This window comes from Notechis scutatus, chromosome 1 (assembly GCF_049901735.1).
Source record: "Notechis scutatus isolate UNSWTSFEM ecotype Mainland chromosome 1, rNotScu1.2, whole genome shotgun sequence".
In the NCBI taxonomy this organism is placed as follows: Eukaryota; Metazoa; Chordata; class Lepidosauria; order Squamata; family Elapidae; genus Notechis; species Notechis scutatus.
In genome coordinates this window covers 328,380,178-328,404,977 of record NC_142009.1, presented here as the reverse complement: position 1 = coordinate 328,404,977, position 24,800 = coordinate 328,380,178, and the positions used below count along the sequence as shown (strand labels likewise).

Genomic DNA, 24,800 nt, shown 5'->3' with positions numbered 1-24,800 from the left:
AGGAACCGCCCCCAAACACCCAGCTAGACTGAATTCTGGACAGGGAGATTGAAAGGCCGGGAGGGCCCTTTAAAAAGTGGCAGCGGGCGAAGAGTACCTCTGGGAATGGGCAGAGTGTGTTTCTACGTAGACAGCAAGGTAGGCACAACTGGGTCTCGGGGGTTTCTTCCTCCTGATCTTCCCCTCCCCCCTCCCCACCTTCCATCGAACATGATCTTGCTACGCATGTGCAGAATGCCATTCTGTGCAATAAATTACAGACGCCCAAGATTTGGGAATACAGTACGTAGAATGCATTTCTGGTGAAGCCATGCAGGGGGAAAAAAGGTCTTGGTCTGTGCAGGGCTTCTTGGAAGGCTCGGGGAGGGTGTGCAGCAAGATGGCATGAAGCACTCTATAGTTTCTCTGCAGAGGGCAAGGCAAACCGCAAGGTTTTTTGCCCCAGTAATTCAGAAAAAGGATATCAGATAGCAGGACCGGACGCGTAGAATTAGAAATATGCACGGTGCATGCTTTGTATGCAGTAAACATAACTGCTTTGCAGGGTTTCTGGGCATGTGCAGAATGTAGGCTTTCTTCTCAGGCAGCAAGATGGCTGTATCTCTCGTGCAGATCCTTGAAATGTATTTCACCAGCAGTTGGAACTGCCATGGGCATAACTGTGTTTACTCAAGCCAAGGCTTGTTTTTCCAAATGATAAAAGTACTCTGTTGAAGATCTGGTAGGTGCGTAAGAATGTCCAGTAGATTTTCTATCAGGAATCTTCTATCAAATCTTGGAATTTGGGGGGCGGGGGGGGTGTCATGCATTATATATAGTCAGCTGTTTGAAAAGAGGGGTCCTTGGTACTCTTTGAGCTTGGTTGGTTTCTTGCAAACGTTTCATTACCCAAAGTAGATAACATCTTCAGGTTTTCAGGATCACCGGGACCAGAGGTTTTGTCTTCCAAGCTTTTGGACTCGTGCTGGAGCCCATTTTCTAGCTAGAGAGAAGTTCCTTGAAAATGGGCTCCTCCAGCAGGAGTCTTGGTGACTGATCCAGATCAAATCCTGCAACATTATCCTGGGATATGTATATTCACATTCATTTGTGATCATCACAATTTTGGCAACAGGATGCCATATGTACAATCAATCTGCATTGTGACAGATGTGTCACATACACGCAGATGTGTAAATCCAGCTGCCATGTCATTATTACCCCTGGCCTTCAACGAACTGTCTCCTTTCACTATCTCCTTTAAAAAAGAGCCTTCTTACTGATGATGCCTACTTCTGGAATGTTCTCCCTAAATACATTTGCTTGGTGACTAATTCATTGCCTTTGCAGTGACAAGACTTTATTTTCCTGAGTTTTTAAAATACAATGTTTATTTCACTGGTTATATTATGCCACTATTAAAATTCCTAGCTTTGGGGAAGATTGGTTTTTTGTTTTTGTTTTTTTGTGTGTGTGCATGCTTTCATTTTAACTTGTTATTTTCGCAACCCTTTCCTGGGAATATCACTGAAGTATGTCCTAGAAATATTGAAGTATAAAAATGCTTACAATAAATAAATATAGTGAGATTCAGAGTTCCTCTCTTCTATTGGCAGTAATCATTGCAGTTTTGTGACATTTCTCTTCCCACATGAGAGGAAGGTTACCATTGGACAGTATTTGATCATTTCCAAATGCTTGTTTTGGGCCAACAAATTCATGTATGTATTTCTAAATTTACACAGTAGGAATAGTCATAGAGTTGGACTCTGTTAACAGTTAATGCTTAACTTTGTACTGACTAATCCTGAGGGTGCATTCTGGAAGGCTAGCTAGGTGCTAAAATATTTCCTTTCAAGAACAGAACAAAAGTTAATCTTGTCAAGTATAGTCCCCTAAGGCATGAAAACAATCTCCCTTCTCTTCAAATAGCTATCCTTGAAAGTAAGATATCTCTGGAAAGACTCCATTGCGGGCCATTGGTATTAATTTAAAATAAAGTTTGGGTTGCTAGAGATATTTAGAGTTTAATTTGGAATTATGTGATTTATCATTTTTTTCATTGTGTATAAGATTTTTCCCATTGTTTTGAAAGTTAATTATTAAAGGCATCTTTGGTTTAGGATATAAAAATAACTCAAGAATTTTTTGATCCAGAAAAGACTGGTTCTGTACCTTCTCTTTTCTTTTTCAAACATGGAATCCTTCTGCTTGGGTGGAGGGTTGGACTAGATGACCTACAAGGTCCCTTCCAACTCTGATTATCTGTTAAATCTTGCCTATTTGTCCAGATTTGGCTAGAATTCATGATGATGCCTTCACAACAGCCCTGTATGGTAGGAAGATCGGACCATTCCATCAGATCCAACAGGAGAGGTGTGTTAGGGATATTGTCTAGTAAGGAATATCATTTGATGAAGCCCAAGAAGGGACCTTGTTCTGCTGTGGCACCCCTCCTTTGGAACATCATTCATCCCCAGAACTTAGACTGGTTTCTATCCTTTTGGGCTTTAAGAAGGGCCTGAAAACATGGCTGTGCTATATGGCACTTGGGGTCTGGTGATAGTGGTCAGACATGATTATATTAAATGGGTTCTATTGCTTGTAATTGCCTGCTAACTGTGCTTATGTTTTGTGTTTAATAGTGGTTTTAATAGAGTTGTTTTTATTTATATTTGTATTGTTCTCACTATTGTTTTTAATCACTATGAGCTTCTCAGAGCCACATTTCACTATTAATAACAGAACAGTGTTGGAAGGAACCTTGGAGGTCTTCTAGTCCAACCCCTTGCTCAAGCAGGAGATCCTATACCCATAATGGTGAACCTATGGCATGCGTGCCACAGGTGGCACGCAGGGCCATTTATGCCGGCATGCAAGCCGCAGGCAAACTTACCTCACTGCGCATGCGAGTGCCTCACAGCTGATTTTTGGCTGGTTTGAGGCCGTTTTCAGCCTTCCAGAGGCTTGAAAAAAGCGTCTGCAGGCCAAAGAGGCCCATTTCGTCACTTCCTGTATACTCAAGCCTCTGAAAGGCCGAAAAAGGCCTCAAACCAGCTGGAAATCAGCTGTGAGGCGCAGTGCATGTAACGGGGGGGGGTTGTGCGCACATGCGCAGGGGGCGGGGGGGGCGCACATTGCCTTCTGGGTGCTGGCACGCAAGTGCACGAGCACCAGCCGCACACAATTTTGGGCACAGGAGCCTAAAAAGGTTAGTCACCACTGCCCTATACCATTCCAGACAAGTATCTTCCAGTTTCTTCTTAAAAGCCTCCAGTGATGGAGCACCCACAACTTCTGAAGGCAAGCTGTTTCATTGGTTAATTGTTCTCCCCGCCAGGAAATTTCTTCTTAGTTCTAAGTTAGATCTCTCCTTGATTAGTTTCCACCCATTGCTTCTTGTCCTACCTTCAGGTGCTTTGGAGAATAGCTTGACTCCCTCTTCTTTGTAGCAGTCTTCTGAAATACGACTTCAGCAACAGAGTGGTCAATGTCTGGAACACTCTACCTGACTCTGTGGTTTCTTCCCCAAACCCCAAAAACTTTAACCTTAGACTGTCTACTATTGACCTCACCCCTTTCCTAAGAGGTCTGTAGGGGGTGTGCATAAGTGCACCAATCGTGCCTACCGTCCCTGTCCTATTGTTTCTTTTATATTTTTTTTATTTTTCTTATATGTATCCATGTATTCATAACTATGTTTTTACTTATACCTATTATCTTGTAAGCAATTGAATAAATAAATAAATAAATCAATAAATCCCTGAGATATTGGAATACTGCTATCATGTCACTCCTGGTTCTTCTTTTCACTAGTCTAGACATACCTAATTCCTGCAACCGTTTTATGTATCTTTTAGCCTCCCTGTGAGATGGGTGGCTATACAAATTGAATACATAAATTATACATTCCTATAATTCATCTAGTTTTCAGAAGACCTAAAGCTGCAACTGAAAAAGAAATCCATCCCTGCCCTTCATTGCCCTTTTCCCTTTCCATTTCCTAAAACTGTTAAAATTGTAAGTTGAGTGGCTTTGACTGATTTAGTTCAGTGTTTCTTCCATCCTACTTTTCCGGGGAATGGATTCTGAAGTGACGATAAACACACTTGTAAATAAAACAAAAGTGCATTTAAATCAGAAACAACAACAACAACAAAGAATGTATTACAGATTCCAGCTGAATAATACAAAAATCAAAGACGAAAACAAAATATTGAACCCGGAGCTTAAAAATAGCAATGCTTTAGCAAATTTTCCCCACTTCTTCTCGTGCTTTGATCTGACCAAGGTAGGATTCTGATAAAACAACGAAACTTTTCCCTAGAATTTTCTAGTTTTACTCTGTGCCTGTTCCTGTCCCTTTAATAGGCGTAGGTGGCAGAAGGAATGGGAGGCTGTGACTTTCAGTCTTTGAGTAACAGCTGGGAAGGCCAATAGCATTTATTTCCTGTGGGCATTGGAGGCACTCTGGGGAACTGAGTGGGCGGGGCTGAAACTGGATAATTCCTGAGTCTAGGTGAGTGTACTGAAAAGGGGGGGGGGCAGAGAGAGAGAGAAATGCTATAAGAACATCAGAATTAATGCAGAGCTTGGGTGGAGGTGCCAAGCGACACTAGCAGCTGCTTAGATTTTGCAAACCGTAAAGACTGTTTTCCTTCCCCTGCTGCCACTTTTAAACTTTCAGGTTGTTTCAGGGTGGGGGGGCTAAGGCTGATTTTCTTACGTTGAAACTATCTTTAACTATCTTTCTATGCATTTTGGAGACAGGCAGAGAAGAACCTTTTGTAGCTGGCATTAGGCACGCATAATTTTAACTTTTTCCTCCTTTGGGTTAAACTCTGACCCCAGGGGGCAGGCCACAAAAAACTTGTGGGTTGTTATTTAAGGCCAGCCCTTGTTGTTTCCTCTCGGCTTTGTCCCCCACACCCACGGAAGCTTTTTTTTTTTTTTCTTTTTAGATTCATACTGATGTTCCTTCCTTTTTCTTTTCTTTGGTGTGAGAGCCTGCCGTTTTCTCCCTCCCCATTACATGGATTGTTAAGACAAACAAACACAAGCATTATGTGGCTGGTCAGAGCGGACGAAAAGGCCAGCTGGTTTAGCTGGTCCCTGCAAAGCTCACTTTCCCCACGTTTGAAGTTGGTGTAAGAGATTCTTAGTTGTTTCGGCAAAAAAACAGCAACCAGCTTGCACAGCACCTTTTCTGACTCGCAAATTGTGTTAAAAGGCAGCCTCGTGTTATGAGCTGCTGCTCACTTCTTCAGACCTAGGTGATGAAAGCCAATATTTTTAATGAAAGGTGCGATTTGGACACGGTGCTACCAAACTCCTAGTTTTTTTTTTGTCCCGTCCCCTAACATGGCTGTCCTACAGTCTACAACAGGGGTCCCCAAACTTGGCAACTTTAAGATTTGTAGACTTCAACTCCCAGATTTCTCCAGCCAGCTGGAGAAATCTGGGAGTTGAAGTCCACAAGCCTTAAAGTTGCCAAGTTTGGAGACCCCTCTGGTCTACAACAAGAAACAGTGGAGGTTTTGGGCTGCAGCAGTTTTAATACAAGTAGTCCTCGGCTTGCAACCACAATTGAGCCCAAAATTTCTGTTAAGTGATAGATGTTAATTGAATTTTGCCCTATTTGATGGCTTTTCCTGCCATAGTTGTTAAGGAAACCGCTGTAGTTTTTAAGTTAGTAATACTTAAAGTTGTTAAATGATTCAGGCTTCCCCATTGATCACATGTGATCAATCAATCATTGACCCTAGGTGATCACATGGCCCCAGGACATCGCAACTATCATGTGATGGCTGTAAGAGTGAAAAATGGTCATAAGCCACTTTTTTTTCAGTGCTGCTGTAACTTTGAACGGTCACTAAACAAAAAGGTTTGTAAGTCGAGAACTACCTGTATTGGTGTTACAGATTTTGATTTCAATAAGACTTTTCAGTGCTGAATTTGTACCCCTTCAGATGATTTCACTGCTGTGTGGCTGGCCTCTGACATGAGCCCCACTTCCCTGTGGGGATTTAGTGCTAGCTAGTGCAACCTAGTTTGTAGATTTTTTTTGCAACTTTTCCCTAAGGCTTGAGGAGGCTTGGATTCATGAGCATTTACTTCACAGTCAGCCCGCATCTGGATCTAGCTCTTAACCCATTGTGCACTTTGTATAATGCACAAGTATGAATATAGGGTTTTAAAAAATAGGATCATATTAAATGACAAGGTAAAATGTAACTGAGCCAGTGAGAGTATGCAAAGTGCTAATTCATACAATACAAGGTGGGTTTCTGAAATTGGTCTCTTTGTTTAAAAATGTACAATTATAGTCCCAGAAGTGCAGAGACCGCAAATTGTAATTCTTAATGTGAAATGTCTATGGAGATTCTCAGTTATCCAGGTCATGGCTGTCCCAAGGGTGCTTTTCCAAAAGGCAAGTGGACTTTCTTGGGTTTTTTTTTTCTCTTTGAAAACATTTTGCTTCTCATCTAAGAAGCTTCTTCAGTTCTAACTTAATGTAAAAGAAGGGAAAAATTATTATATAGATGGAATGGGAGTGATTATATTCATTCTTTTTAATACTTCTGTGGTGATTAATTTTACATGCAATGGATTTCATAGTCAAGGGCCTGTTGGGATAAGTCTGGCTGTTGTCCAAACAATTTGTCTGCATTTTATCTGCTATCCTTCATAACCCTTGAAACACAATGAGGAACTAAGTTTCAACACATATGGAGGCCAACAAGATAGGGAAAGGACAGGGAACACATTGGTTAGATGAGGCCATTTTGTGAGTTTCTCCATGGCAGAAAGTTTTATTTAACTGAATGATTTTCTTGACTAGTTTGATGGTGATACCTCCCATGCAGCTTTTTTTTTAATGTGATACCGTACTGGTATTTTGTTGGCTCCCAAAGAGTCCTTAAAACCAGGTGGCATTCTTCTGCCTTTTAAAACTACAGTATTTTGCAAGTTGCTAGTCCTCATGATACCACAGCTAAGTCATGTACTGGATTTAAATGTTGGTCCTTTCCTGGAAAATGATACTACTCATCACAAATGAAAGGCAACTTACCATCTTACTTGTTTTTTTCTCCTTCGCCAAGAAAAAATGCAGGACCTGTCTGGCAGGTTTTATCCTGTTCTTGAGCAATTAGCTCTGTTGCTTCTCATATTATTTCTCACAACTTGCTGATCAGGGATGAGCAAGTAATAATTGTATAAAGCCAACCATTAGATGTCAAATGGGCTTCCATAAAACCAATAAATCTGTAATGTTTGTCCATTTGTCCTTATTGTGTGTTTAATGAAGCTGTGGTTCATATACAGGGTGGTTTTATGGAGCTGTAATAGGTGCTAAGGAGTTCCCTGGTCTTTTTTTGTCACCTGTTACTTGTAATTTAGAAATTCTTCTGTCTCAAGATTGTCAAAACCAAAGTATATTGTGGCTATTGATACATCTCTCCTTTGTTCTTTAAGCCACATAGTTACTGTACCATGACTGAGTATTGTAGCAGGAAGTTCCAGAAGCTTTTAATGACATGTTGTGGAAAACACTTCCTGTTGTTTGCAGCCTAAATCCTGTTGACACTGGAGTTTTCATGGCCAAGGAGATGGAAGAATAGCTTGGAGGATTTCTCACCGGGGTGAGCTAGAAGGAATCTCTGTATTTGTGTCTGAATGTAGATTTCATAGATATGCGTCTCAGGGTGGAGTTGTGTACCCAGTGATAACTCTGGGAAATTTGTTTAGTAGAATTTAGTAGAATTTTATTTGTTTAGTACTAAATAAATTCCCTGGGAATCCCTGGGAATTTATTTAGTAGCCTTTTAACCTGCCTTTCATACAGGAGCTCCAGGAAGCATACATTGTATGCTCCCTCCTACTTTTCCCCACAACGACTCTGTGAAGTAGGTTCGGGTTAGTTAATAAGTGGGCCAGAATCATCTAAGGCAGGGGTGTCCAACCTTGGCAACTTTAAGACTTGTGGACTTCAACTCCCAGAATTCCTCAGCCAGCTTCTGGGAGTTGAAGTCCACAAGTCTTAAAGTTGCCAAGGTTGGACACCCCTGATCTAAGGAGTTTCAGTGACTGGGGGGTGTGTGATTTCAATGTAGTTCTCCTCAATACAGCACATTAACTATTAGAAGCAGTATCAGGCAATATATGAAATATTAAATTATGTTAAATTAATAGGACAAACTGAAACACCTCTTTATGGGAATCCCGGTTTGTGGTGCTGGAAACTCTGCTTTGAAATGTTGGCTAGAAACGTAAGTTCCACTTTCCTCTCAAAATGTGCTTGCTCTTAGCCTAGCCTACCCTGCAGTGCCATTATGAATTAATACTTAGATAAAATGAGGACAAGGGATAAAGATCTCATAAATGTGAAAACTACAGATATTTTTCAACTTGTTAAACCAGTCAGTGGCAAAAATCCTGCTCCATCTATGTAGATCCAGAGATAAGATAGCTGTGGTGGTTTTCAAATCCTCACATATTTGAGGCTAAGTTACAAGAAATTGGTGACCATGTTCCCTACTGGTGAGAAGTTAAATGAGGAACTGAGCCTTTTAAAATCCATTTTGGACCTTCTTCTTAAAGTTGATTTCAGACTACAGTTGGAGGAGCAGCATGCTAAGAAAATGGATGGTCAAAGTCATGTTTTGATATGTTTTAAAATGGCTTTATCACTTATCTTGATCTCAGAAGAAATCAAGATGCATATGTTTTTTCAAACTATAATTACTGTATGTAACTGCAACAAAGATGGCCTCTTTCATCTTTTTTTTTTTAACTTCCTAGCATCAGTATTCATTGTCTGAAATGTGTGTGTGTGGTGGGGGGGAAGAATCTTGTATTTCCTGAATCTGAAACTTGAAATGTTTCAAATGGGATTATGATTACCTATTGTGTTTAGAGAACATCCTGGAGTTGTATCCTGGTCTTTGACTTGTGAACATTTCAACTTACAGTAGACCTACCACAGGGTAGTGGTAGTCCTACCACTGGGTACTTATGACCCAGACTCAAAGTTCCAAGTTTCCTCCCCACCCCCCACAGTCACATGACTGAACCACCAGGCCACATTTATAGCTGTTTGCAGCACCCTGTGGCCATACGAATGTGCTTTAGAACGATTTTGTTGAAAAACGGAAGTTACTTCTGATTTTTGCCAAAACTGCACCCATGGCAAGCCACTGTTTCCCTTAATGACTGCAGTGTTTGCTTAACAACTACCACAAAAAGTTTGTAAAATTGGATGGGTGCCTCAGGGAAGCCTTCTGGGAGGCTTTTTTTTTTTGCCCAGAAAGGCAAAAAACAGAATGGACCCCCCCCTGCTGCGCCCCCCGTGCTCCGTTTTTGGGCCCCCTGGGCCTTAGGGAAGCCTTCTGGTGGGGCGTTTTTGCTCCCAGGAAGCTTCCCTAGGGCCAAGGAAGGCCAAAATGGAGCATAGGGGGGCACAGCATGCCCGCTTTTGCGTCCTGGGCCTCAGGGAAACCTCCTGGGTAAAGCAGTAAGACAGCGAGGGAGATCCCGGCAAAACTGATAATCGGAACAGCTGATCGTTGGGTGGGGGGGGGAAGAAATACCTTAAGGAATGACTGGGCGGGGAAGAACGCAGTCAGAGAAGTCAGGCATGAGTGTGATGTTGTGCGATAAGGACTGACTGGGCAGGGAGGGCCGAGCCGGGCTGAGGTGAGCAGGACCAGCCAGGGGTACAATTTGCCGGTACTCCGAACTGCGCAGAATCATAACAACCGGTTCTATGGAACCGGTCTGAACCGGTAGAATCCTACCCCTGGATGGGTCACATTTTATGAAGATCATGATTTTGATAGGCAGGCTCCATCATGATTGTAAATTAAAGACTATCTGTATCTTTAACACATCTGTTTTAAAAAAAACCTCTGGATTTGGGGAAGTTGTTCTTCCAAAGTTAGGAAGTTTTCTGCAAAAACATTTCCACAAAAACATTTCTCTGGTGGAAAATAATTTCACTTGAAGGAATTCTTCAGTTTTACAAAATTAGTGCTATAGCACAATAAAGGAACAGTTGGAATGGATGATATTCTCTTCTAGGCAACTGGGACTAACTTTTTTCAGATCTTCCCTAAAAATGTGAGATTCCTGACATGCTCAGTGTTTCAGTCTGAAATTAGCATGTTAATATTTCAGCACCTTTATCTACTTGCCCAAATGAAGTCTGATTTCCTTTAAATTTAGTATTATATATAAGTAAAGCATTAATTCTGTATAGGTTTAACAAGCAACTTTGACTGGATTCATCTGTGGTTGTTTTGGGGTAGATATTTCTAGGACCATATTATAAGCCCACTGTTTTTTGTTTGATATACCCACATGTCAATGCTTATTGACTGGGTTTTTCAAACTTTAAGATGTGTAGACCAACTCCCAGAATTCATGCTGGCTGGGGAATTCTGGGAGTTGAAGTCCACACACCTTATAAATTGCCAAGATTGAAAAACACTGAAATAGGCCCATTGCAATTATAAAATTGCATACAAAATTCATGTAAAATAATGAAAAATTGACATAGTGGGTACATGTGTACACATACAAAACACTGAAATATAAGCCAAGTAAAGATAACTTTGTCAAATCTCTGTTTGGGTCATGGAATCTTTTGTGGTTTTCTTGGCTTTCATCATTCATTCTCTCTTATTTTGTGTTTCGAATGGATGAAATGTGCAAAATACATCCCATAAAAACTAACTGGCAACAGATTTAGAGTTCAGAGGAGTTACTGAGGTCACTGTAATTTCAACTCCCTCGGGATAATTGTAAGATGTTTATTTTTCCCTAGAGTGATGAGGGAGAAAGCAGAGAAAATATATTGTGTTAGTCTAAAGCTTCTGCGACAGTATACAATGTTGTTTCTAGTGTTAGTAATTTCAGTATCTCTAACAATTGAAGTTTGATTTTAATCATTTGTTTGGATACACCAGCAGTTATCAAATTGTTCAGATTTTAAGGAATGTTTGCCTTGAAGCTCAATCTTTACTACATTTTCTACATAGGTTTTAAAGCTGTGAGTTACCCCTTTCCTTTCCTCTTTCCTTTCCTTTCCCTCTCCCTCCCTCCCTCCCATCTATATTGGAGTATGATAGCCATAAGGCTGTAAGAACAATATTAAAAACATGCTATAGATAGAAACACACAGGGCGATTACTGTAGCATCACTGCCCATTGTCCTCTCTTTTTTGACTGCTTTCAGATTGCAACTGTTTTGGTTTGCATTCTTATCATTATTTTATATGCAGAAATACAGTAAATATTACGCTGCTGATGTGCTCTTTGTTCACACTGGTATAGAGTATTCAGTTTGTTACCTCACATACGGGCCAAATAGCACATCGGAAAGATATCTGTAATGGAATTTGGGTCATGGCAGGGATGGGTAGCTTGTCAAAGGAGTTTCTTAGCTTGTGGAACTCCAGGTCACAAGATGTGGCAATAAGTGCTGGTTGATACAATTTGTAATAGTTACCTTGAGGTAAAATGGGTGGCCTATCAATGTAATTAATTAATTGCAGTAATAAGGATGAGTGAATTTCACAGAACAGGAGATACAGTAGATGCATAATGGCTAAATGAACACTCCAGTCCCTGTATCATTCTGTCTGCTGGAGAACAACTGCGTGTGAAGGTGGTTTTTTCCTTATCTCTGGGGCCAGACAAGTTTTTGGGTAGCTGATCACATTTAATGAAATTCCACTCTATCTGAGGGTTGTCAGACACACACATAAAATTTTCAGTTGCAAAGCGAAGGGTTGCATTTTCTTCCTATATTCTTTAACTAGCTTAATTACAGTAGTTTCCTGAGTGATTTTCAACCTTTTGGATTAATGTTTTAATTAATAGCATTAATATTTTAAAATCTTCTCATTGAATGTTCATTGTTCTCATTAAATGAACATTATTATTATTTTGTTAGTTGTTTGCTTGGGTGCCTCTTTTTTTGGGTGGGGGAAGAGAAAGAAAACATATTTTATGTAAAATAAAAATGTTCTGCAGTGTAGATTCCCTGAAACGCGAAAGAGGATGTTGAGCTGATGATCCAGTAGAGCTGTTCTTCATTCAGATTCCTTTTAGAAAATTCCTGGACTTTGTGGCATATGTTTTGAATAGCTATTGGCATTTATATTTTCTTTCGTTCATAAGTAAAGGAAGGATTGATAGAAGAGAATATTTGTAGCTCCGAGCTTGGTGGCTTTCTGGCAGATGTTTCATTACCAAACTAGGTAACACCATCAGCGCACTGATGGTGTCACTTGATTTTGTAATGAAACATCCGCAAGAAAACAACCAAGCCCAGAGCACCAAGGAGCTCAAAAGGGAGGGAATTATCCATGCATGCTAGGAATGGGAGGTGGATTTCCTGGAACTGGAGCAAAGAGTAAACAAATATCAGGGCCGGGTGTCCTCTTCAGAGGTGGTATTCAGCAGGTTCTGACCAGTTCTGGAGAACCAGCAAATCCCACCTCTGACTAGCCCCGCCCCCATCTATTCTCCGCCTCCCGAATCCCACCTGATTGGCTGGGTCTTCTTTGGTTGCCCTGCACAAGGAGAACGGAGCTGGAAAGCAGGTTAGTGGGGTGGGGAAGGAATGGGGATTTTACAGCAACCTTCCCCTGGAGTGGGGTGGGAATGGAGATTTTGGAGCGTCCTTCTCCTGCCACGCCCACCAAGCCACGCCCACAGAACCGGTAGTAAAAAAAAATTTGAATCCCCACCACTGGTCTTCTTGACTTCCTTCTCTGTCCCGTCTTCTACTTCTTGCAGCTCAGCTGATCAGTAGCGTGCCAGCGCCATGGCTTCTGGAGGGGAAGACCTGGATGACTGGGCAGGCACCAGTCTGGTCGACCTGACCTCATCTGAACTGGCAGCCACCCAGGCTTCCATGATTGACAACGGGGAAGATTTTGAAGTCCTGGATAGCGCCGATGACGGGGATTTAAGTGGTCTCCCGCCGCTGGAGGATGTCCCAACCAGCTCTGCCAAAAGAGACGACCAAGAAACCAAAGTGGAACATCCGACTAAGGAAGAGTCCGAGGAGAGCCAGGAATGGCTTGATGTTTTAGGTGGGAGCCATAGCTTTTGTCCACTTCTCCGCTGCTCCTCTCGCCGCCGCCCACGTTCCCTGAGTTTCTCTTTCCCAGATGGTAGGGAAGAACTGTCACTGCATTTATGGCCCATCTTTATTCACATGCACACCCCATATCATCCGGCATGCAGAGATGGTATTCAGCCAGTTCTGACAGGTTCTGGAGAACCGGTCGTGGAAATTTTGAGTACTTCGGAGAACTGGCAAATACCCCCTCTGGCTGGCCCCATCTATTCTCTGCCTCCCAAGTCCCAGCTGATAGGCTGTGTCTTCTTTTGTTGCCCTGCACAGGAGAACGGAGCTGGAAAGCAGGTTAGTGGTGTGGGATGGAAATGGAGATTTTACAGTATCCTTTCCCTGCCACGCCCACCAAGCCACGCCCACAGAACCGGTAGTAAAAAAATTTGAATGCCACCACTGCTGGCATGTATAGGTAGTCCTCAACTTATTACCATTATGCATCCTGCACATCGCAGTTATAAGTCACGAGAGTCGTAAATTGGCCCACCCACGTTAAACCAACGCCGCAGTTGTTAAGCAAGCCAATGCTTTGCTATGGGCCGCTTTTGCTGAAAATCAGAAATAAATGCTGTTTTTCAGTAAAAAAACCTTTGTAAAATGTGATCCTGTGATGATGGGATGCTGCAAAAAGCCACAGTATGCAGTCACGCAACTTCAGGATGGGGGACCACCATTTTGAACTTTGGAGCCATCTTCTAAGTACCCTCAGGGAGGTCCATTGTTTCTTTGAACAGTTGTTAAGGGGCTGGTTGTAAATTGAGGACTGGGGCAGGTAGCTCTAGGTTTGTATCAAGCTCCTTCCCTGCGGATGGGATGGGATTCAAAATTCTCACACTAGGTCCTGCGGGGCTTATAGTCTTTATTAAGGGCGTCTCTCTGTTCCACATATTTGTAGTCCTCAGCTTGCAACCATTCATTTAGTGACCGCTCAAAAGTCACACCAGCACTCAAAAAAGTGACTGACAACTGCTCCTTGCACTTATGACCGTCACAACATCTCCACAATCATATGATCAAAATTTGGGAGCTTTGTGTTTAGGACGGTTGCAGCATTCTGTGGTCATGTGATCACTATTTTGCCACCTTCCCAGCTGGCTTCGGACAAGCAAAGCCAATGGGGAAAGCTGGGTTCACTTAAACAACCACATGGGTCGTTTAACTGCAGTGATTCGCTTAACAACCATGGCAAAACCCCCAGAGATTAGAATAGCCCCCACTCTAATTCTCTTCCGGAAGGCGCTGAAAACCTGGTTGTCAACTAAAAAGATACTTCTTTCATCTTTTTAGCTGCCCGAAAAAGGGAGTGGGGGAAAACAAGGCATTCCTTAAATGCCTAGATAATCACCCCGGTAGCTCAAAGTTGTCGGAGTGTAAGAAGGTTATTGGAGAGCATGATGGATGACTCTTGGAGATGGATGTGTCCATTGGAGAAGTCACATCCAGGGGGTGGGGGGAAGATCAGGGTCAAGGGGGAAATGTATAATGTAATTTAGTATTGGCTGCACCCAGCTAATTGCCAACATGGCCACTTCTAATAAATCAATTTTCTTTTCTCTGAGATGTGGGTAGAGACTTTTAATTTGAATGAGGGTGGATTTCTTGGAGCCCTGACATTGGTTCTGCCAGTGGGCCTGGGGAACCCAGCGCGGGATGGAGCCCATTAAATGGCTCGTGTGATCTGTCGCGCCGGGCGGGGTGGGGTGGGGGCGATTTTATTATATTAATTTATTTGGTGGTTCTTACTAGTTTTATTGTTTTAAATGTGGTTTTATACCTTGTAAGCCTCCTTGAGTCACCATGGGTGAATAGGCGGCAATATAAATCCAATAAATAGATAGATGATAGGTAGGTAGGTAGGTAGGTAGATAGGTAGATAGATAGATAGATAGATAGATAGATACTGTGTTTCTCATATAATAAGGCGGGGTCTTTTTTTTTTTTTTTGAGCCCCGAAAAAATGGCTAGGCCATCTTTTGGGGGGTGACTTAATTTCCCCCCCCCTTGCATCTTCGGCCGGGCGGGCGGCGATGGCTTCGATGTTGACCTCGGCGTTGGTGGGGCACTCCATATCCGGGTGTGCAACAAAAGTACTTCCTAACGGCAAGCCCCCCCACCATTCCCCCCATTTCGCATGTTTTAATATAGGCCTTAATTTGCGGGGAGGGGCTTAATTTCATTTCATGCCTATAAAACATGCTGGGACTTCCTCTTGGGGGAGGCCATATTGTTGGAGAAACAGGATAGATAGATAGATAGATAGATAGATAGATAGATAGATAGATAGATAGATAGATAGATAGATAGATGATTGTAAAATGGGGCACGGCTCACTTAGCAACCGAAATACTGGTCTCACCTTGGGTTGTAAGTCGAGAGCTACCTGTAGCTCTAAGTTGGGGCATTCTAACAACTTACTCCTCTTAATCCCATCTCCAGGGAATGGCTTACTGAAGAAGAAAGTCATCTTACCAGGCCAAGGTCAGGAGAGCCGGCCAGTCAAGGGCCAGGATGTGACTATCCGGTTTAAAGCAACGCTGGAAGATGGGACGGTGGTAGAGGACGACCCCAGGCTCACCTTCACTCTGGGGGATTGTGATGGCATCCAGGTGCATGTCTGTCCTGGTCTGTCATTGTTGTGACCAGCATTGTCGAGACCACCGTCTCTCTGACCATGGGGAAAAAAAATGGGGACTAGAAACTTATTTCCATGTGATTAGATATTTAAAAGGGATCAGCAGTTAAACTCGCGTAGCTTGTCCGCTGCAAAGCGGACAGCCCGGGTTTGAGACTCGAGGGCTGACGGGGTGAGCTCCTGTTCCTTGCCCCAGCTCCTGCCCACCTAGCAGTTTGCAAGCATGCAAATGTGAGTAGATAAATGGGTAGCACTTTGGTGGGAAGGTAACAGGGTTCCGTGCGCCTTGGCGTATAGCCATGCTGGTCACATGACCACGGAAATGGTCTTCAGGCAACGCTGATTCCCACGGCTAAGAAACGGAGATAAGCGCTGCCCTCTAGAGTTGGACATGGCACAGAAAACCTTTACCTTTAGATATTTAAGGGCAATCCAGAGAGAATGGCAGGTTGGCTTATATCTGTTTGGAAAAGTTATCCTCATTGACACTTTTAGTATGCAGCCTTTAGTCGAAGGACTGGAGCTCCATCCTTAGGGATTCTTCTCCTTTTGAGAAGAAGTTGGTAGCTGGCGTCCTGAATTGTTATAAGCAGCAAATAAACAGGGATATCTAACTGGCTGATAGATACTGTAAGCACCGAGTCATTAGCTCAGTGTTACTCAACCCTGGCAACTTTTAAATTGTGTGGACTTCAACTCCCAGAATTCCCCAACCAGCTGTTCTGACCCAGGTATCGTTCAAATTAAGAAAACACAAACTGTGTGTAAAAGCAAACCTTTTTTTAATGCGACACTGGGAATGCTTTGCATTCCCAGCCAAAACACAATCATCTGAGATAAGAGCATGCCTTTCAGGGTTGTAAAAGGCTGCCAAGAAACAAAAGTCCAATTACTGAGAAATATCAACTGACAATAGTTCCAGCAAAGACAAACCAGGGCTTCAATGAGGAATCAGAGTCTAATGAACTTTGCTTCCTGCAAAGAACGCAGTCCCGAGGGCTGGTTTTATCCCTTATGGGTGGGGCAATCATCTCCCAGCCTTACTCTTGAGTCGCCCCTGCTGCTTCAGCTGCTCGCTCCTTCTAGCAGCCCTGCACAGACGCGAAGTGGGAACAGGCTCCTCGGGGTCCTTTGCTTCGCTGCCACCAGGCTCCAAAGGCTTCGAAGGCAGTGCCCCACTCTCAGATAGTCCTGGCCCCATTCCTGCATCAGCTTCAGGACCCTCGTCCAAGTTCTCGCCAGGCTCCCTGACTGGTTCCCTTTTGTCCTCACTGTCAGATACCTCTGCCGTCCGCACCTGCTGCCGGCGAACCACAACCTCAGCCATGGTGGCTGGGGAATTGTGGGAGTTGAAGTCCACGCATCTCAAATCTGTCAAGGTTGAGAAACACTGTTCTAATGGGGTTTCTGAATGACCATTTGTCTTCCCTGCACAACCTCCTTACTCCCCAAATAATTTCCCTTTTCTCCACCCCCCCCTTCCTCTTCACAGGCCCTGGACCTCTGTGTGCAGCTGATGGACATGGGGGAGACAGCACTCATCACTTCGGATGGGAAATACTGCTTCGGCCCACAGGGGAGGTACATGAGGAAGTGGACAGAAGCCAAGTTGTTGGCAAGGGTGGGCTGATTTAGCAGCAGCAGCAGCAGCTAGCTATGCTGTCTATGGGGAGTGTTTATTTGGAGGGAGTTGTTGAGATAATTCCCCGTTAGGAGAATGATCGCATACAGGGAGACGTATTTGAGAGAAGTGTTTGAATAATACACACACAGTACACAGATACACTGTACAGTAAATGTAGGTTTTTACTTCCAGAAATGTTAAGCAAAGTTCAAGATAAACAGTCCAAAGTCATTCACAGGTTAAATCAGTCAGTTTTCAATCCAGGGATAATCCAAATATCAAAGTCCAGTGTCAGAAACAATTCATTATCAGACTTACATTAAATCCAGTAATATCAGTCAATTAGAAGAAATGGAGCAACAGCAATACTTTCCAACAGAAGGAAACCGAGATACACTCACACTCTCTTCTGAGACTCAGACTAAACACACCAGGTTTCTGGCTCCATCTTATGGCCGTTTGAGAAACCACACCCAATTGCATGCTCTTGCATTCCCTTAAAGATATAGTACTAAAATGTTTATTCTGGTTTATATATTTCTAACCCAAATACCTGTTAGGTGACATATATTCCTAACAGGAGTCTCTCTGGATTTCCAGCTGGTGGACAGAAAATCCAGAAAGAGTGATTGTTCCTTAAACAGTTGGGTTTTTTTCCGTTAGCTAAAAGTTGGGCGAGGTGGATCTCTGATCCCCTTGTGTTCTTCTAAAGAGGATGAAATAGATCTTCTGCTTACCACCTCATGCATAGAAGCAGCCCACTTTGAGAAAACAGAAGCATTAAGAGGCAACAGAGTCTGGGGTCTTTGGACTCTTTAACTGTGGAATTTCCTAGAGAAACTTGGTTGGACGCAGGTTCTGGGTTAACAATCCCCTAGACTTAACCTAGCCTATAATACTTGGATCAGCCCAGCCATGAAAGTTATAAACGGCACTTTTGCTGCAACAACTAACCTATGAAGTATTGGGAAGAAATCCTTCATGGGATTGTCTGTTTGATATTTATAGAATCACAGGGCTTGGAGATCTTCTAGTCCACTTCCCTGCCCAAGGCAGGAATCCTCCTGTCATTTCAGACAAATAAAGAGATATTTTCGTGAAGATCTCCAGTGATGGAGCACTTGTAAGCTGTTCCACTGCTTAATAGTTCTCTTCATTTCCAGGTTGGGAACTCTCTCTGGTGAGCTTGCACCCATTGCTTCTTGCCCTATCTTTAGTGTTATGGAGAGTAAATGGATGCCCTGTTCCCTTTAAATATTAGAAGCCTGTTTCCCCCCCCCCTCCCTTCAGTTTTCTCTTCATTAAGCTAAACATATCTAGTTCCTTTCTATAGAATTGAGCGTGTAAAGGTCTGCTCAGTCCTTTCTAACTAAATTACAATTTCCTATAAAAGTCCAGGATGGGCTTTTTAAATTTATTACTGTCTTTTGCAACTGGAGCCAAAGACTGTTTCTAATTTTGATGACTAAACCAGCATTAAAAATCCAGTTACCTGCTTTTTAAATTATATATTTAAACCAGCCAGGAAGTTGTCACCAAAGGAAGCATGTCAAGATAGAAGTGACGTGGGAAAGTGAAGAGAAATGCTGGTTTGCTGTCCTGCGATAAAGCCTGTGCAGAGATCCAGATTCAAAGAAGAAAATGTGATTCAGAGTGTACACGCCTTTTGCTATGTGTAGCTCCTGTGTGAACACTGGAAAGTAGAAGCAGCCGACGTGGGGAAAGGCATAGCTGCTTTAATGTTCCCAGCAGATAATCTGTCCACAGGCTCTGCAACACACATTTTGTGTCTTGAATCCATAAATGTGCACAGTCTTAGGAGATCATAGTCTAGTACTGTGATAGCGAACCTATGGCACGGGTACCACAGGTGGCACGCAGAGCCATTGTGTGGGCACGTGGGCCCCAGCCAAACTTACCTACACTGCGCATACGCGTGCCTCCCAGCTGATTTTTGGCCCGTTTGAGGCCATTTTCGCCCTTCTGGAGGCTCGAGGAAAGCCTCTGCAGCCTCGGCAGGCCGAAAAACTGGCCTTCCGGAAATACCAGAAGTGCTGAAACGGGCCCATTTTCAGGCTCCCGAGGCTCCAGAGGTTTTCCTGAAGCCCCTGGGAGAACAAAAACGGCCTCTCCCAGGCTCCAGAAACCCTCCGGAGGCTGAAAACGGGCACTTCCTGTATTTCCAGAAGGTCCGTTTTTCGGCCTCCTGAGGCTGCAGAGGCTTCCCTTGAGCCTCTGGGAGGGCGAAAATCAGCTGGGAGGCCGAACAGGCCTCAAACTGGCCAAAAATCAGCTGGGAGGTACACACATGTGCAGTGCAGGTAAGGGCAGGGCAGGGTGTTGTTCATGCATGTGCGGGGGGCAGGGCACATTGCATTGTGGATGCCGATGTGCACGCGCTTTTGGCACACCACAACAAAAAGGTTCACCATTACTGATCTAGTACAGTGTTTCTTAACCTTTACAACTTGTGGACTTCCAACTTCCAGAACTCCCCGGCACATTCCCCAATTCCCCAATGTGCTAGGGGATTCTGAGAGTTGAAAGTCCACACAAGCTGCAAAGCTTGAGCAACGCTGGTTTAGTTTAGGTTGACAAAGGGTTGCCTTAAAATTTAGTGAAAGTAGTGCTCAATGAAAAGGACCATCCTTGGTAACTGAATGCTGCATTAATTGAATCTTGGATCTGATCGGAATACATCTGTTAATCTCTTCCGAGCAGGAGTCCCGACATTCCTCCCAATGCTTCCTTAACTCTCGAGGTGGAGTTATTGACAGCCCAGGATGCTCCTGATTTGGAACTCCTTAGCGGGGAAGAGAAAGTCTCACTGGCTAATCGGAAGAGAGAACGTGGCAATTTCCACTACCAGCGAGCAAATTACGTTCTGGCCGCCAACTCCTATGACATTGCTCTCAAGGTCATCAACTCTAATACTAAAGGTACCTGATTCTCTGTCCCCCAGGAAGCCTGGCTTCTACCCAGAGCTCTGCCTGGAAGAACAATTTGTTTTGTACCAAAGTGTTGCTCAACAGCTGAAAACTAGCAGCTTAATCCTTATTTTTAAAAATGCCTCTTGAACTCTGTAATGTGGAGCAGGAGCTAATATAGATACAGGTAGTGCTTGACCTACGACCACAATTGAGCCCAAAATTTCTGTTGCTAAGTGAGACATTTGTGAAGTGAGTTTTGTCCCATTTTATGACCTGTCATGCCCCTGTTAGAATCTGACTCTGAGGGAGAGGAGGAACAGCTGACAGGGAGTGGGAGTGTGGCTCCAGAGGTTGTTCAGGAAACTGGGGAAGGGCACAGGCCGGCTGGGCATTCAGAGGAAGACCCAGGCCCATTTCTTCTTCATCCTAAGGCATGCAGGGAGGAGCGGATAAGGGAGAAACATGCATGGCATGGTCTATGAGGGAGGAAAGGGCCTTGATCCCCTTCATGGGCTGCAGCTGTGAGGACTGTTTAAAAGGACAAACTGCACATGGGCCAGTGCTGGAAGCAAAGCCTGAAAATATTTCTAGTCTGTCAGTTCTTATCTGGCATCCTTCCCAGTGTGTGTATTTCGATATCTGTGGATGTCTTCAAGCCCTTATCCTGCCTTGTCTCACTAATTCCTCAGTGTGGTTTGTGTTGTTGTTGTTTTTTCTATTTATAACTTATATGTATTTTGAGTTTGAACAGAAGTTCTTTCTTTTTGCAACTGTTTGTGAGGGAGTTTTTTTCTCCAGTCAATGATAATTGGACCTTTAAAGCCAAGCTGAAGGAATTAGAGGGACTTCACCTGTTTTTGTGACTTGGTTGCTTTTGTACCCCACCTTGGGTCATCACACGACCTCTCTTGCCCCAGTTGTTAAGTGAATCACTACGGTTGTTAAGTTAGTAACAGGATTGTTCAATGAATCTGAGTCCTGCCCACTGTCCTGAATCATAGCTTTCTCCCAGTCCTAACTCTTGTTTCATTTCTCTCCCTGCAGTGGATTTCAGTGAGGAAGAAGAGGCAGAGCTGGTGGAAGTGAAGATAAAATGCTTGAATAATTTAGCAGCGTCCCATCTTAAGCTGGACCACTTTGAGGCCGCCCTGCGATCCTGCAATCAAGTGTTGGAGCAACAGCCAGATAACATCAAGGCTCTGTTCCGGAAGGGAAAGGTAACATGGGCTTTGGGATCAAGGGTTTTTCAATGAGCTCACGGTCTGAGGAGGATTGGGTGATGGAACTGCCCATCAAAGGACGGCAACATTTGGCACCTCCTCCCAGGTTATATTCCAGTTCAGGCGATCCTTGACTTAACGGCTGTAATTAACAGAATAACAGAGTTGGAAGGGACCTTGTAGGTCATCTAGTCCAACCCCCCACCCTAGCAGGAGACCCTACACCATTTCTGGCAGATGGCAGTCCAGTCTCTTCTTGAAAGCCTCCAGTGATGAAACTCCCACAACTTCCGAGGGCAACTTCTGTTCCATGGTTTAATTGTTCTCACTGTCAGAAAGTTTCTACTTATTTCCAGGTTGAATTTCTCCTTGTTCAGTTTCCATCCATTATTCCTTGTCTGGCCTTCGGGTGCTTTAGAAAACGGCTTACCCCCTTCCTCTCTGTGGCAGCTCCTCAAATATTGGAAGACTGCTATCATGTCTCCCCTGGTCCTTCTCTTCACTAGACTAGCCATGCCCAGTTCCTGCAATTGTTCTTCATACGTTTTAGCCTCCAGTCCCCTAGTCATCTTGGTTGCTCTTCTCTGCACTTTTTCTAGAGTTGAACCCAGAATTACGATTGTTAAGTCATTGCAGCCGTTAAGTGGGTCACCACATGACCACATGCCATTTCAGGACCTTTTTTTGTGGTGGTCGTTAAATGAACTCAGTGACCGTTAAGCCAACGCAGTGGTTGTTTAAGCAAATCCATTTTTTCCATGGGTGTCTTTTGCCGGAAACTGAAAGTCACTGCTGGAAATTGGCAAAAAAAAAACACACATTACTAATTGCGGTATCTGACATCATCCCAGGAAGCTGCAAACAGCTGTAAAGGTGAGCCAGCTGTCAAGGACCCAAAATACGATCACATGTGCTGTGTGTGTGTATGTGGCCATTGTATTTTTGAAATTGGGTCGTAAGTAACTTTGTGGGAGTCTGTTGTAACTTCAATTGGTTGCCATCAGGTAGGTCTGGCAGAAGCTTTCGAAAGACCTGTGTTAAATCCGAGATTGCTCAGCCTTTTTCTCTTGTCTGCTGATCTAGGTTTTGGCTCAGCAAGGGGAATACAGTGGGGCCATCCCAATCTTAAAGGCTGCTCTGAAGCTGGAACCATCCAATAAGGTAAGCCTGGTGTTGTAATGACGAGGCAGTCGAGTTGCTTGATCATGATCAACTGAATCACGATGAACTTTATTGGAGTCTAGCCTTGCATTTATACACATTTTTAGTAATCCTCCAACATCGGTTAACTTTGGTTACTGCTTAACTTTCGTTACTGTTTAGCATAATAGTAATTAACACAATTAATTATCTCTAGTTAAAGTCTAACATATGTTTACTTCCTCTCTCTAATCCTCCTTTAGATTAGTGACTTTGTTTGCCTGAGTTGTATTTGCTTGTAAACATTCTTTATCTGAGGTTTGCCATCCGAGATTGGAACATTCCTGCAATTACAACTCTACAGCCTGGGAATCTGATCGTACCTGCGGCAGAGAAAACTAAGCAGGGACCTATCAGCACCAAACTGTGCATACACACCTTCTTTGAAGGCTGCCAAGCTTCTGAACCCCTCTGCCTGCGTTTCTTTAGATTTTTTCCCCCTTGCTCTATTTATTGAATAGATAAGAACAAAGAGGAAAGAATAACAAAAAGTGGGGGCGGAACAGCTCACAATCTTGCTCGCACTCATATGAGGATGAAAGGATTGGCCAGTGTCATCACCATTGTCCTGGGGGGGGGGGGCGGAATGGTGATGTTGGGGGCTCCATTCATGTCCCCAGATGAAGCTGGAGCAAAGGACAGGAGCTCACCCTGCTCCACGCCTATGCTCGGACCTCAAACACAGGCTTGCTAGCCTCTAACCCAGTGTCTGACCACGTAAGCTGCTGTACTCCTTAACACAACAATAATGCTGTCAGGATTCCAGCAATCCCTCTAATTAAATCATGATTCTTGAGCCAAACTTCAAAAAACTTCAATTTATACTCCCCTTCATTTTCTACAACTCAGGGTATGTGATAATGCCTCTTATTTTCCCACGACAACCCTGTGAGGTGAGTTGGACTGAGACAAGAGTGACTGGTTGAAAAATCACCTGGGGAGCTTAAATGCTTAGAGAGGACTAGAACTCAAAACCTTAACTATTATACCAAACGGATTGTCTTCTGACTCACTGTCTGTCTGTCTGTCTTTCCTTCCTTCCTTCAATCATTTTCTTCCTTTCCTTCCTTCTTCCTTCCTTCCTTCCTTCCTTCCTTCCTTCCTTCCTTCCTTCCTCCCTCCCTCCCTCCGTCCCTCCCTCCCTCCCTCCCTCCTTCCTTCCTTCCTTCCTTCCTTCCTTCCTTCCTTCCTTCTTTCTTTCTTTCTTTCTTTCTTTCTTTCTTTCTTTCTTTCTTTCTTTCTTTCTTTCTTTCTTTCTTTCTTCTTTCTTTCTTTCTTTCTTTCTTTCTTTCTTTCTTTCTTTCTTTCTTCTTTCTTTCTTTCTTCTTTCTTTCTTTCTTCATAAATACAGACACATAGAGTGCAGTGATTTTTATTAAAGTCTCCATGTTTTGTTGTAAGTGTCCATAGATAATGCAGGCGGAAGCAACACATTCATTTGTTGCAAATAACAACCAGGTCTTGAACCAACAGACTAATTAGAGCCATGAATTTATCTTTCCAGTGCTAAGAACTATCGTTAGCAATAAAAAGGCAGAGAGAACCCATTTTTGTTCTCCAGCCATCAATTTCCATGTAGTAGGTATATAGTTTTAAAAGGATATGGTCACCCCAAAATATTAAACCATGATTCAAAAATTCAGTCTATGCAATTACTTGTTTGCCAAATATAATCCCATAGGATATTGGAGAAAAAATTGTTTTTTAATGAAATGTTACTTTGCCTTTGCTTATTAAAGGCCTTTCAACTGCAAATAGTCATTGATAGTAATGCGTTAAGTCACTAGTAGAGTTAGTCCTTGACGTACAACCCCAGTTGAGTCCATCATTTCCGTTGCTAAGCAAGGCAGTTATTAAGTGAGTTGTGCAGCATTTTACAGTGGTTTTTGCCACAGTTATTAAACGAATCACTGCAGTTAAGTGAATCATATGATTGTTGAGTAAATTTGGCTTTCCCCATTGACTATACTTGTCAGAAGCCGGCTGGGAAGGATGCAAATAGAGACCATATGACCCCGGGTGGATAGAAGACAATAAAAGAATCTCTGTAGCTCAGAGTTGAACAGGG

General features: G+C 43.3%; 1 protein-coding gene across 5 annotated transcripts in view; it reads left to right on the top strand.

Moving 5' to 3' along the window:
• The first annotated feature begins 66 nt into the window (after positions 1 to 66).
• FKBP8 (FKBP prolyl isomerase 8) overlaps positions 67 to 24,800 on the top strand; it is a 29,790-nt gene continuing 5,056 nt past the window's right edge. The window contains exons 1-8 of one of the 5 annotated variants that reach the window (XM_087951456.1): positions 4,452 to 4,498; positions 7,550 to 7,622; positions 12,784 to 13,082; positions 15,563 to 15,732; positions 17,251 to 17,339; positions 20,104 to 20,321; positions 21,357 to 21,529; positions 22,616 to 22,693. In XM_087951456.1, the coding sequence (XP_087807582.1) occupies positions 12,812 to 13,082; positions 15,563 to 15,732; positions 17,251 to 17,339; positions 20,104 to 20,321; positions 21,357 to 21,529; positions 22,616 to 22,693 (999 nt within the window). In that variant the 5' untranslated portion in view covers positions 4,452 to 4,498; positions 7,550 to 7,622; positions 12,784 to 12,811. Of the gene's footprint in view, positions 139 to 4,408; positions 4,499 to 7,538; positions 7,623 to 10,758; positions 10,782 to 12,783; positions 13,083 to 15,562; positions 15,733 to 17,250; positions 17,340 to 20,103; positions 20,322 to 21,356; positions 21,530 to 22,615; positions 22,694 to 24,800 lie in introns of those variants that run through there. The other 4 variants (XM_026683174.2, XM_026683176.2, XM_026683175.2 and 1 more) reach the window with 4 other exon arrangements.